Source organism: Rhinopithecus roxellana, chromosome 12, assembly GCF_007565055.1.
Source record: "Rhinopithecus roxellana isolate Shanxi Qingling chromosome 12, ASM756505v1, whole genome shotgun sequence".
Lineage (NCBI taxonomy): Eukaryota > Metazoa > Chordata > Mammalia > Primates > Cercopithecidae > Rhinopithecus > Rhinopithecus roxellana.
Window position 1 is genome coordinate 91618411 of NC_044560.1, and position 13954 is coordinate 91632364.

Sequence of the window (13954 nt, forward strand, 5' to 3'; positions counted from 1 at the left end):
CTGTATGATGCCACTTTTGTCATAAATCCAGTTTTCAAGTATGAGTGATAAACCGTAAAGAAAAGCAAAGAATCAAGTATCTGCTTTTGGTAAAAAAAAATAAAAATAAAAAATAAATAAATAAATAAATAAATAAATAAATAAAAATAAATAAGAAAAGCAAAGTGTCATAAAAGTCGGGCTAGTGGTTTTCTCAGGAAGTGTATCGGCAAAAAACCTGACACTATTCTTTTTTCGCTCTAATGACTTGTCTGTTCACAATAATTACACTTTGCTTTATATTTCAGAATAAAATTGTGTTATATTTATCAATAAAAGGTTAAAAGTAAGCAAACAGAAAAAAATATATATTAATGAGGGAAGCGCCAGCATCTCTCAGAAGTGAGTTCGTGGTTTTGCTCTCACTGGAAAAGCTGGCGGGAGGTGCTAAGGTGGGGATGCTGAATCCACGGATGGCCAAGCGAAGACGCGGCACTTCACTGGGGGCAGCGACGGGCCCAGACCTTGCTCGGACTGTCGTGGTGGTAACTGGGAGACCTCGCCAGAGAGGGAGCTTACAGGTCAGCTGCGCCCGGAATTAAAAGACTCACAGACAGCGGCGCAAACAGAGGGACTGACTTTAGCGACTTTAGCGAGCTCCCCAAACCTGTCCTCGCATAAGCATCACCCTCCCCCGCCCACAGAGACAGATTTCCGCCCCAGCCGCAGGCTCGCCAGGTAGGCGGTGCCGCGAAGGCCTCTGGGAAGGCGGTCCGTGGGCAGCCGCGGGGCACTCTGGGACTGGGCTCTGGGCGGCTTTTTTGCAAGTGGCGGGGCAGGCGGTGTAGTGCGCTCCGGCAGCGCGCTCTGCCCGGCTTCTTCAGTCTCCTCGCTGGGAGCGTCCGGGAGCAGCTCCGAGGCCGCGGCGAAACCAGGTGGAGTCCGAGGTTCGGAGGAGTATCCGAGGTTAGGGGAAGGCCGGAGAATGGGGTGGGAGGCTGCGTTTCGGAGCCAAGGGTTCTGTCCCTGCGATCGCCGCGTTCCCCTCCCTTGGTGGGAGCGGCTCCCGGGAAGCGGCTAGTCTCGTCTCCCCTCGCAGGCCGGGTTCCTGTTCTGGACCTTTGCCCTCGGAACACGGTGCTGTCGGCCGGGACTCCTTCCCGAGGTGGACGACTCCTTGCTCTCATTCCTGGCTCTGCCAGGACTGTAGGAAGTGCGCAGTACACTTTAGGGCATGCATAGCACTCCCTGGGAGACAGTGCTTTAGGGTCAGAGAAAAGATCTCCGCTGAAGGCAAACGCCCGCGGAGCCCACAAGTCCGGGCTGCACTGAACAAGTCAGGATGTTGCCATTGGCAATTCCGCAGAAGTCAGGAACCCATGAGAGAGAAAGAGCCGCTGTCGTAAGGTCTCGTGCCTGAGCTGTTGGGTTGAGAATGGAGCTGGAAGAGGGAACTGATCTCGGAGCTCCTCGGGGACCTTGGTTATGTTTGACCCTTTTACTTTCAGGGAGCAGGGATTGGCTCAAGTCACTGCATCCAGAGTACGGGGGAAACGAAGAAATCATGGAGAGAGTTTGCCCCAGGAGAGAGGCGAGCGTTATGTAGACTAGGATCTGGGGTGGGTAACAGTCTGTGCAGTGTGAATCTGAGAGGAGAAAACACCCAACATGGGAATGGTCAGGTAAGAAAGGACCAGAAGTTCCGGTTCTACGGTTCTGCCATAGCAAGGACCTAAGTTGCTAAATTAGGTTCTTTAATGCAGACCTGGTCTTTCAGAACTTCTTTCTCTTCCCTAGCCTCGTCATTTCAGCATTCTGGCCTTCCCTATGAGGAGGAAGATCAACTAAGTCACAGGTGAATAGGAGTTTCTTCTCTTCTAAAGTTTAATCTCCTTTGTCAGGGGGAATCGATACGCTCTCTCATCTCTTACTTGGGAAAAACAAGATCTATCTTTATCGAGTGCCAATATGTGTACTATATGTTATCACTCAATGGTCGGATAGCTGAGTAGGGTTAGTAGGTATTTTAAAGATGTGTCAGTAACTTAAGGAAAACTAGAACCTTGTCCAAGCTTACTCAAAAGGCAAGTAGCATACTACTAAATGCTACCGAACCACTTAGGATTAGGTTCAGAATCCAGATCTGTAGGAGGACTCTCAGACTCTTGGCATTATGCTGTTTCCCAGCATGCCATTCACTTACTACCTAACAATTTTGCCGTACCTGTGTACTACCTGTATTATTCTTATATGTTTTTACTTACTTTTGTTAAATCAAACTTGTCCTAAGAAACAATGTCTGTGAAATTAGCCATTTGATGGCTGCTCCTATAACAGTATAGTTATTCTAAGGTGTATCTAAAAATGTCAGTCCATGCGCTATGTAAAATCGTCTCGTGTCAGAGATACAAACTACAATTTGGGACACAATGCACTGCATTATGCTCTCTTCTGGATTCTTTTCTGGGTAGGAAAGTCCCAGCCACACATCTGAGTGTCAGTTATCCATCCATTCTTAGTGTACCGTTTTATTCTTATAGATGAATACTTTCACAGAGAATGCCCTGCTTTGTATCTTCTCCAAAAGACGTTTCACTTCCCTGTTTACAACTACCTGTTCTCAATGTTGTATGTAAAACAAGTAGGAACTCCATACATTTCAGGAGCTTACTCTCTCTTTGGGGAGTTAATGTGTACACAGAAAATAGTCTAACTCTGTGCTGTTCAATAGAGCTTTCTGTGATCAGGGAAATGTTCTCTATCTGTGCCTTATCTGTATCCACCAGCCAGATGTACCTGCTGAGCACTTAATATATGGCTAGTGCAACTGAGAAGTGAATTTTATTTTAATTAATTTAAATTTAAGTAGCCACGTATGGCTAGTGGCTACTAGTGGTTACCATATTGGACAGCCAGGTCTAGATATTTGAAATAAAATATTTTAAGGTTAATTGATTTGGACTTGGAGTTCCCCCTTACACCCCACAAAAACCTCATAGCATATATGTTACAAATGCGCTTTAACTTTAGTTTCTTAGTGAAGGGTAAAGATTCTTTGCAATTTTCAGAGACTTCATAGTTGAAATAGTTTCTTGAAATTATTTAAAGCACATTTACGGTTTATAACACTTGTGCAAATGTACAGCTTCTGTGTTTTGTTACTATTGAAATATCCGGTAAAGCAATAACTTTATAGGATACTCTATAAGCAAAAGTCTTACTATTGTGTTGTTTGTATTCATTGCAGATAACTTTTCTTCTATCTATGTTTTCTTTTATTAGTGACATTTAGACTATTTAAAAATCAGTTAAACACAACCACAATTGATATTAATGACGTTTTCAGGGCATCACTTCTTAACGCTTTGACATAGGAGTTGGTGTGTTCAACTTATTTCGCTGCTTATTAGAATAACCAGAGGGAGACATTTGGTTCATAGCTATATCTCTATCAGCTTAAATTCTATGTCAAATTATTTATTTTCCTGGCACTCAAAGTCAAACACTAGTGGACTGGTTGTATCTTGTTTTGTTTACTCTCTATGCAGGAGTATCTTCATAATTTGCCTAGTTTCTTTTTTTTTTTTTTTTTTGAGACGGAGTCTCGCTCTGTTGCCCAGGCTAGAGTGCAATGGCATGATCTCAGCTCACTGCAAGCTCAGCCTCCTAGGTTCACGCCATTCTCCTACCTCAGCCTCCTGAGTAGCTGGAACTATAGGTGCCTGCCGCCACGCCCGGCTAATTTTTTGTACTTTCAGTAGAGATGGGGTTTCACCGTGTTAGCCAGGATGGTCTCGATCTCCTGACCTCGTGATCCGCCCGCCTTGGCCTCCCAAAGTGCAGGGATTACAGGCGTGAACCACTGCGCCCGGCCACCTGTTTCTTAAGATTAAAAAATACTTGAAAGACAAAACAATCAAACATAATGTGTGATCTTTGTTTTCTGGATTAAAGAAAAGCTATCTGGGACATTTTGAGGAAGGTTGGGGAAATTCAAATATGAACTGGAATGTTAAGGAATTACTAATTTTGTTAGATGTGATAATGTAGTTATGAGGAGAATGTCATTTGGAAGACAATATTGTGGTTATGAAGGAGAATGCCATTTGGAAATGTATGCTGAAACATTTAGATTTTAAAGTGTTATGATGTCTGTAATTTACTTTAAAATAGGTCAGCCAAAACAAAAAAGTACACACACAAGAAGCAAATACAGCAAAATGTCAGCAGTTGTTCATCTACATGGTGTGGACGTGGGTGTTCATTGTTCTATTCTTTCTGCTTCTCTGTATGTTTGAAAATCTTTTTTCATTTTTTTATTTTTTGAGACGGAGTCTTCACTCTGCCACCCAGGCTGGAGTGCAGTGCTATCTCAGCTCACTGTAACCTCTGCCTCCTAGGTCCAAGCAATTTTCCTGCCTCAGCCTCCTGAGTAGCTGGGATTACAGGTACCCGCCATCACACCCGGCTAATTTTTTATATTTTTAGTAGAGATGAGGTTTCACCATGTTGGCCAGGCTGGTCTCAAACTCCCGACCCCAGGTGATCCACCTGCCTCGGCCTCCCAAAGTGCTGGGATTTGTACCCGGCCTTGAAAATCTTTATAGTAAGAAGTTGAAAGAAAAAAAGAGTACAGTACCCATCCCACAGTAGGGTAGTGAGATATTGGATGTAAAACACTTGGCTCAGTGTCTGTCACACAATAATTAACCGCACAATAAATACTCTCTGTTATAGCAGTAAATTTTGAGTTTTTAATCTCTAATAGGCAGATTTTTTCCCCATTATAAGCTAGTTTCTTGTGGAGGGAGAAAATAAACTTAATGGGAAACTCCAGTTTAGTGACAGACACCAATTTCTATCATATATATATATATATATATATATATATATTTTTTTTTTTTTTTTTTTTTTTGAGATAGAGTCTTGCTCTGTCAACCAGGCTGGAATGCAGTGGCGTGATCTTGGCTCACTGCAAGCTCCGCCTCCCCAGTTCACGCCATTCTCCTGCCTCAGCCTCCCGAGTAGCTAGGTCTACAGGCACCCGCCACCATGCCTGGCTAATTTTTTTGTATTTTTTAAATAGAGACGGGGTTTCACCGTGTTAGCCAGGATGATCTCGATCTCCTGACCTCGTGATCCGCCCGCCTCAGCCTCCCAAAGTGCTGGGATTACAGGCGTGAGCCACCACGCCCAGCCCCAATTTCTATAATATTAAGAGGATAATTTATGAAGTCAAGCTACTAATTTCCATGTGTTGCTGTAACATCCTCTTATTATTTCATGCATTAATTTGTATCAGACTATATTTATTTGTATTTATCTGTAGTTGATCTTTGAATTTTGCCATACTAGGTTCCTTGAACTGCATTTAAAAACAGTTATTGCAGAGCTACTTTCTCTCAAGGAACAGTTTGTAGTTGAAGTTCATTTTCCTCATCAAGGACTTTGTATCAAGGGAATTGTAGAAGGTGGCCCTTGGTAAACTTCTCAAACACTGTTCCTACAAAGATGTATATTCACTTAAAATAATGAAATACTCTTTCAAGTTAATAGAATTTTGAAGCAGAAAAGGCAAACCTCAAATCTCCTTTTTTTTTTTTTCTTTTTCTTGAGACAGTCTTGCTCTGTCACCTAGGCTGGAGTGCAGTGGCGCAGTCACAGCTCACTGCAACCTCCATCTCCCTGTTCAAGCAATTCTCCTGCCTCAGCCTCCCGAGTAACTAGGAATACAGGTGTGTGGCACCATACCCAGCTAATTTTTGTATTTTTAGTAGAGATGGGGTTTCACCATGTTAGCCAGGCTGGTCTTGAACTCCTGACCTCAAGTGATCTGCCTGCCTCGGCCTTCCAAAGTGCTGGGATTACAGGTGTGAGCCACCTGCCCAGCCTCAAATCTCTTTTTAAATCTGAAGAAACTGAGACCAAGAAACGTGGTTTGCTTAAAGTTACACATAGTATGTTAGTGGAAGATCCAGGAATAAAACTATTTTTCCCCTTTAAAAATTCTGTGGTGGCTCACACTTGTAATCCCAGCACTTTGGGAGGCTGCGGTGGGTGGATCATGAGATCAGGAGATTGAGACCATCCTGGTTAACACGGTGAAACCCTGTCTCTACTAAAAATACAAAAAATTAGCCAGGCATGGTGGCAGGCGCCTATAGTCCCAGCCACCCAGGAGGCTGAAGCAGGAGAATGGTGTGAACCCGGGAGGCGGAGCTTGCAGTGAGCCGAGATCACGCCACTGCACTCCAGCCTGGATGACAGAGTGAGACTCCATCTCAAAAAAAAAAAAAAAAGAAAGAAAAATTCTGCCAAGTGATATATATGGATTATATAAGGAACCCTATTGCAATACATATCTGTACTACAACTCTATGGCATTACTAATTGGTCATAAATAAACTGGCTTTTTTAAAGAATGTAAGTAAATAATTTGTCATGATTTTGTTTTTATCTTACTGAAATTTGAAAGTGCTTTAGTTTTTATTTGAACAATGCATTTCTTTAACATGTTATGCAGGGCCCTTCTAGCCCAATCCAGAGCTGTGCCATGGCAGAGACAAGAGAAGAGGAGACGGTGTCAGCAGAAGCCTCCGGGTTCTCAGACTTGAGTGACTCAGAATTCCTGGAGTTTCTGGACCTAGAAGATGCCCAAGAGTCACATGCTTTAGTTAACATGCCTGGCCCATCTTCTGAATCCCTTGGGAAGGATGACAAACCCATAAACTTACAAAACTGGAAAAGAGGATTGGATATCTTATCACCCATGGAGAGATTCCACCTTAAATATCTGTATGTCACTGACCTGGCTACTCAGAACTGGTGTGAACTGCAAACAGCATATGGGAAGGAGCTTCCTGGTTTTTTGGCACCTGAGAAGGCAGCTGTTTTGGACACTGGTGCCAGCATACACCTAGCTAGAGAACTAGAACTTCATGATCTTGTGACTGTCCCAGTCACCACTAAAGAAGATGCTTGGGCAATTAAGTTTCTGAATATACTTTTGATGATTCCTACCCTGCAGTCAGAAGGGCATATCAGAGAGTTTCCTGTGTTTGGGGAAGTGGAGGGTGTACTTCTTGTTGGAGTAATTGATGAGCTACACTATACAGCCAAGGGGGAACTGGAACTGGTGGAACTCAAGACACGCAGGCGCCCTATGCTCCCTCTGGAAGCTCAGAAAAAGAAAGACTGTTTTCAAGTCAGCCTATACAAATACATCTTTGATGCCATGGTACAAGGAAAAGTGACCCCTGCTAGCTTAATCCACCACACGAAGTTGTGTCCAGAAAAGCCACTCGGGCTATCAGTGCTGAGGCATGCCCAGAAAGGAGGTTTCTCTGTGAAATCTTTGGGTGACCTCATGGAACTGGTCTTCTTGTCTCTAACACTGTCAGACCTTCCAGTTATTGATATCTTGAAGATTGAGTATATCCACCAAGAGACTGCCACAGTGCTGGGTACTGAGATTGTAGCCTTTGAAGAGAAGGAGGTGAGAGCCAAGGTGCAGCATTATATGGCCTACTGGATGGGCCACCGAGAGCCCCAGGGAGTCGATGTGGAGGAGGCTTGGAAGTGCCGGACATGTGCATATGCAGACATTTGTGAGTGGAGAAAGGGCAGTGGAGTACTCAGCTCTACACTGAGGCCCCAAGCCAAAAAAGCCAAATGAATAGAAGGTATGCTTTCAAGAATGTCGATCCTTCCTGCTCCTGTTGTACCTAAGCATAAGAGGCCCAGTCTCTGAGTTTGGCTTTTATGGACAGTGTTCTTATTTTGTTTCTTTTTTTATTTCCACAACCTCTAACCACATTCAGTCCAGGACCAAGGCTCAGGGATGAGTGGGAGAGATGGGTTATACTACCCTGGAGCTTCACCATGGTTGCCTAAGAAGACAGATGCTCATCATGGCTGGAATGAAGGTATCCTTCAGTAAACATTGCTTTCTTAAGAAAATTCTTCAGTTTCTGATAAGTCATCCCTATTTTTATCTTGATCAAGGCTTTCTACAGTTACATAATACAATGAAATGCTGTCCGGGACAGTTGAACTGATGATTTTTTCATAATTGCAGTCCTTCAAAGATGGCCACCATACATAGTTGTGTACATGTTATTCCAAGCCTTTAAATACATACATAAACATATTTTTGAATCAGAATGAACAGACCAAAACATAAACGTAATAAATATTCTCAAAGAGACAAGGAAAGATGAAGTAGAAACAGGAAGTCATAAAAAGTGAAAATATTAGATATGAAAAACCTACTACATGGCTGGGTGCAGTGGCACATGCCTGTAATCCCAGCACTTTGGGAAGCTGAGGTAGATGGATCACCTGAGGTCAGGAGTTCAAGACCAGCCTGACCAATATGGTGAAAGCCCATCTCTACTAAAAATACAAAAATTAGCCAGGGGTGGTGGTGTGCACCTGTAGTCCCAGCTACTTGGGAGGCTGAGACAGGAGAATAGCTTGAACCGGGTAGGCAGAAGTTACAGTGAGCTGAGATCACACCGCTGCACTCCAGCCTGGGCAACAGAGTGAGACTCTGTCTTTAATAATAATAATACATGAAGTAACATGTAACATTCACATATTACAGTCCAGCAGTAGCATTCCTGGGTATATGCTGTAAGAAACATACATGTACAATAGAAAATGTGAACATGAATATACTTTGTGGCAGTTTCACAATAGCAGAAGCCTAGAAGCTACCCAGGTGCCCATAATCAGAAGAGTGGATAATGTACAGTAGCCAAAACAAATGAGCTACAGTGACATAAAACAATATGGATGAATATTAGCAGCACAACATTAGGTGAAAAAAGTCCTAAAAATTACATATAGCATGATACCCTTTTTATAAGGTGAAAAATAACATTTAAAGGAAAATGTAAAGGTAGTGGAGAGGAATCCCAATGCATCTTAGAAGGCAGTGGAGCTCTTAACTACAAACATCATCAAAGAAGCTGGAGGAAGGAATGATACAGATGTCACCTGGAAGATAAGGACTTGTTTGTGGCGACACTACTGGAGAATTTGCAGAAGTCACTGCATGGGGAGGGCAATTGGCAGGGGTAGAGTTTCTGTATTAACTGGAACGTTAAGAGCCAACAACATGGTGAATGTTGTATGATTCCATGCTATACATGAGCTGGTAAATCCTGGACATCTGTAGAAGATAAGGTAGGTTGTCTCTGGAGGCCCTTCTTAACTACACATACTCTTCTTATGGACCCTGAAATCTTATGATGACTTTTTACTGAGTGACTGTTATGGCCAGGCACTGTACTAAGCACATTGTAATTAAATCTGTATCCATTATCTCCAGCGAGGGAACTGAGACCTAGAAGGGTTATATAATTTTCCTAGCTGGGTGTAGTAGCTCACACCTGTAATCTTAGTACTTTGGGAGGGCAAGGTATGAAGATCACTTGAGGACAGAAGTTAAAGACCAGCCTGGGCAACATAGCAAGACCCCATCTCAAAAAAAAAAAAAAAATCCAGGCATGGTGGTACATGCCTGTAGTCCTAGCTACTTGGTAGGCTGAGGCAGGAGGATCACTTGAACCCAAGAATTCAAGGTTACAGTGAGCTATGATCATGCTACTGCAAAAAAATAAAAAAATTTTAAAAAAGTTTCCAGGATTCCACTTTTTGAAAGTGGTAGACTCCAGCCTAGATATGTCTGACTGCAGTGCTTATGTTCTTAATCATTATGCTATAAAAGTTTTCTTGTTGAACCTCCTGGACTGTATGTTATTATAGGCCCTAGTAAGTTTAGAGTTAAATTGGGAGCATAGTAAGCTGTACCTTGTGGGATAAACAGTATTAAGCTAATAGTCTTCAAGAAAAGAACTTGCTCAAGTTCTATAGCATCATCTTAGTTATACCAGAAGTTTTAAGAACAGGAAAAAGGGACAGGCGCAGTGGCTCGCCTGTAATCCCAGCACTTTGGGAGGCTGAGGTGGGTGAATCACCTGAGGTCAGGAGTTGAAGACCAGCCTGGCCAACATGGTGAAACCCCATCTCTACTAAAAATACAAAAATTAGCTGGGTGTGGTGGTGCACACCTGTAATCCAAGCTACTCAGGAGGCTGAGGCAGGAGAATCACTTGAACCCAGAAGGCAGAAGTTGCAGTGAGCCCAGATCACACCACTGTACTCCAGCCTGGGCAACAGAGTAAAACTGTCTCAAAAAGGAAAAAGAAAATTTGTTTTCAGATACTGATATTATTGAGAATTCAGTAATTCTTTGAGACTTCAAATCCTTATTTTAAGTTAACATCTTCTGGTTATAACCTTAGGGTTTCTCATAAGTTGAGACATCTTTAGTTGGGACCACCCCAGGATCACTGCTTATGAATGTTTGTGCTCCCTCAAATTAGTATGTTGAAATCCAAACCCTCAATATGGTAGTATTAAGAGGTGGGCCTTTGGGAGGTGATTAGGTAATGAGAGAACAGCCCTCATGAATGGGATTGGTGCCCTTATAAAAGAGTTCTGAGGGAACTCTTCAGTCTTTCCATGATGTGAGGACACAGTGAGAAGGTGCCCCCAAGACTATGAGAAATACATTTTTGTTGTTTATAAGCCACTCAGTTTGTGGTGTTTTGTTACAGCATCTCGAATGACTAAGACAATCACTGATGCTGTTTTCTATAACAAATACCTTCCTGTTTCAGCCTTCGCATGTCTAATAATGTCATCTCTCCCTTATGAATTCTGCCTAACATGTCTGAACTCCAAATTACAGCCCTGGTGGATGTTTGTTTAGTGAGTGGATAAAAGAGATGTCACAACAAAGCTATTTCTTGATTTTTAAAAAATTGTTTTCTGGGCCAGGAAATGAGTTGAATACCTTAATTGGGATTAGGATCAATTGTTTATAATAGAAATCACCAAAACAATAGTGGTTAAACAAAATAGAAGTGTATTTCTCACTTAAAAGAAGCCTAACTATAGTTAGTCCAGGACTGGTGTGGCACCCTATGATGTCAAGAGCCCAGATTCCTTCCCTCTTGTTTCTCTGACATAAATGTGTATCTTCTTCATAGTCCAAAATGGCTGGCCAAAATCCAGTCACCCATTACACATTCAGCATAAAGTTGGAATAGCAGAAAGGCACCCCTTTAAGGACACTTTAAAAATGTGTACTACTACTTTCACTTAGAGCCCACTGGCCAAAATTTGGCCACCTCGTCATAGCTAACTGCAAGAAAGGTTGGGATGTGTAGTTTTTATTCTCAGCAAGCATATGCCCTGACCAAAACTAAATTCTATGACTGCAAGAAAAGGGAGAATGGAGAGAGGATTTGGAGAAAATGGCAGTGTAGAAAGCACCAGAAATCTGTCTCCCAGCCTAGACAGCAGCTGCATTGGCAGAATCTATCTGATGTAACTATTTTGGAATCTGGAGTCTATTGAAATTTTGCAACTTCCGGGGAAGATGATAAATTGTAGTTAATTTTGGTCAATTTCAACTCTTAGGACAGTAGTAACTACCAGTTCCTCACCCCTCAGTCCTATGGCTACAGCTGTGCACATATTTCTGGAGCAGTTTGCATACAGCTTGAGTTTTTCCTCCTTCATTTTTCTTTTAACCCCCTTTGGGAGCAAGACATTGAAGACTAGGACATTCAAAAGCAACTGCATATATGGGGAAACTAGAAAATCACCATGTATGCTGAGGGGAGGTGCAGAATTAAAAAAGGCCTGAGTAGAAAAGTTTATATTTCATGCAGATTCTTGGGACAGACACAGCCTAAACAATGAAATAAAATAGAAACCCTGAGGAATGGGGAAAATCTGATATCCAGAGTTACCACATTAGATTAAAATGTCTAGTTTTTGGCCGGGCATGGTGGCTCACTCCTGTAATCCCAGTGCTTTGGGAGGCCAAGGTGGGTGGGTTGCTTGAGGTCAGGAGTTCAAGACCAGCCTGGTCAACATGGCAAAACCGTGTCTCTACTAAAAATACAAAAATTAGTGGGGCATGGTGGTTCTGAGGTTTTGGGACTCGGACTGGCTTCCTCAGCTTGCAGACGGCCTATCTTGGGACTTTACCTTTTGATCGTCAATACTCCTTCATAAACTCCCCTTCATATGTACATCTATCCTGTTCTGTCCCTCTGGAGAACCCTGACTAATACACTGGATGACAGCACATCTGTTTACAGCATGGATGACTGACTATTTTAAGTCCACTGTTGAGAACTGCTCAGAAAAAAAGATTCCTTTCAAACTTACTGCTCATTGATAGTATATCCATTCATCCAAGAGTTCTGATGGAGATACATAAGGAGATTAGTGTTTTCATGCCTTCTAACACAACATCCACTCTGCAGCCCATGGATCAAGGAGTCATTTTTAATTTCAAGTGTTGTTATTTAAGAAATACATTTCATAAGGCTGTAGCTGCCATAGATAGAGATTCCTCTGATGGATTTGGGCAAAGTAAATTGAAACCCTGAAAAGGAGTCGTCATTTTAGATGCCATTAAGAATGTTGATATTTTGTGACTCGCCTGTAATCCCAGCACTTTGGGAGGCCGAGGGGGGTGGATCACGAGGTCAGGAGATTGAGACCATCCTGGCTAACACGGTGAAACCCCATCTCTACTAAAAATACAAAAAGTTAGCCAGGCGTGGTGGTGGGCTCCTGTAATCCCAGCTAATTGGGAGGCTGAGGCAGAAGAATGGCGTGAACCTGGGAGGCGGGGCTTGCAGTGAGCCAAGCACTGCAACCGGGGCGACAGAGCGAGACTCTGTCTCAAGAAAAAAAAAGTGTTACCTTATCTTCAATTTTTGCAAAAGTTTAAGAACTGGTATTGCTTCTTCTTTAAATGTTTGGTAAAATGAACTAAAAAACAGCATTCTTAAAAAAGAGTGTTGAGATTTTAACCTCCAACCAAGACAACTAGAATTAGAAGTGGAGCCTGAAGATGTGACTGAATTGCTATAGTCTCATGATAAAACTTGAACAGATAAGGAGTTGCTTCTTATGGATGAGCAAATAAAGTGGTTTCTTGAGATGGAATCTGCTTCTGGTGAAGATGCTGTGAATATTGTTGAAATGGCAACAAAGAATTTACAGTATTACACAAACTGAGCTGATAAAGCACTGGCAAGTTTTGAGAAGACCAACTCAAATTTTGAAAAAAGTTCTATGGGGGTAAAGTGCTATCAGACGGCACTGCATATTGCATGCTACAGAGAAATTTTTTTTTTTTTTTTTTTTTTGACATGGAGTTTCGCTCCTGTTGCCCAGGCTAGAGTGCAGTCACAGCTCACTTCACTGCAACCTCTGCGTCCCCAGTTCTAGCGATTCTCCTGCCTCAGTCTCCTGAGCAGCTGGGATTACAGGCATGTGCACCACACCCAGCTAATTTTGTATTTTTAGTAAAGATGGGGTTTCCTCATTGTGGCCAGGCGTGTCTCAAACTCCTGACCTCAGGTGATCCACCCACCTTGGCCTCCCAAAGTGCTGAGATAACAGGCGTGAGCCACTGCGCCTGGCCTGAGAAATCTTTGTGAAGGGAAGAGTCAATCAATGGGACAATCTTCATTGTTGTCTTATTTTAAGAAATTGCAAGGCTGAGCATAGTGACTCATGCCTATAATCCCAGAACTTTGGGAGGCCAAGGTAGGAGGATCACTTGAGGCCAGTAGTTCACAACTAGCCTGGGAAACATAATGAGACGCTGTCTGTACAAAAATTTAAAAATTAGATAGGTGTGGTGGTGGGCATCTCTCGTCCTAGCTACTAGGAAGGCTGAGGGGGAGGATTGCTTGAGCCCAGAAGTTTGAGGCTGTAGTGAGCAATGATTATGCCACTGCCCTCTAGCACCTGGTTGACAGAGTGAGACCCACCTTTAAAAAAAAAAAATCAACAACTTAACTTTACAACTAAAGGAACTAGAAAAAGAAGAACGAGGCCAGGTGCAGGGGCTCACGCCTGTAATCTTACCACT

General features: G+C 42.7%; 1 protein-coding gene across 8 annotated transcripts; it reads left to right on the plus strand.

Moving 5' to 3' along the window:
- Positions 1-754: 754 nt before the first annotated feature.
- EXO5 (exonuclease 5) lies at positions 755-8036 on the plus strand. Of its 8 annotated transcripts, none has more exons than XM_030913002.1 (4): positions 755-945; positions 1488-1661; positions 1777-1834; positions 6503-8036. In XM_030913002.1, exon 4 carries the CDS (start codon positions 6533-6535, stop codon positions 7652-7654), a length of 1122 nt encoding a protein of 373 aa, XP_030768862.1. In that variant the 5' UTR covers positions 755-945; positions 1488-1661; positions 1777-1834; positions 6503-6532; the 3' UTR covers positions 7655-8036. The 8 variants fall into 8 exon arrangements, with proteins under 8 accessions (XP_030768862.1, XP_030768864.1, XP_010352531.1 ...); XM_030913004.1 differs by having other exon boundaries at positions 755-926; XM_010354229.2 differs by having other exon boundaries at positions 755-914.
- Positions 8037-13954: the final 5918 nt, after the last annotated feature.

Coding starts and splice junctions, on each gene's coding strand:
- EXO5 (XM_030913002.1), top strand. CDS start 6,533: ATGGCAGAGACAAGAGAAGAGGAGACGGTGTCAGCAGAAGCCTCCGGG.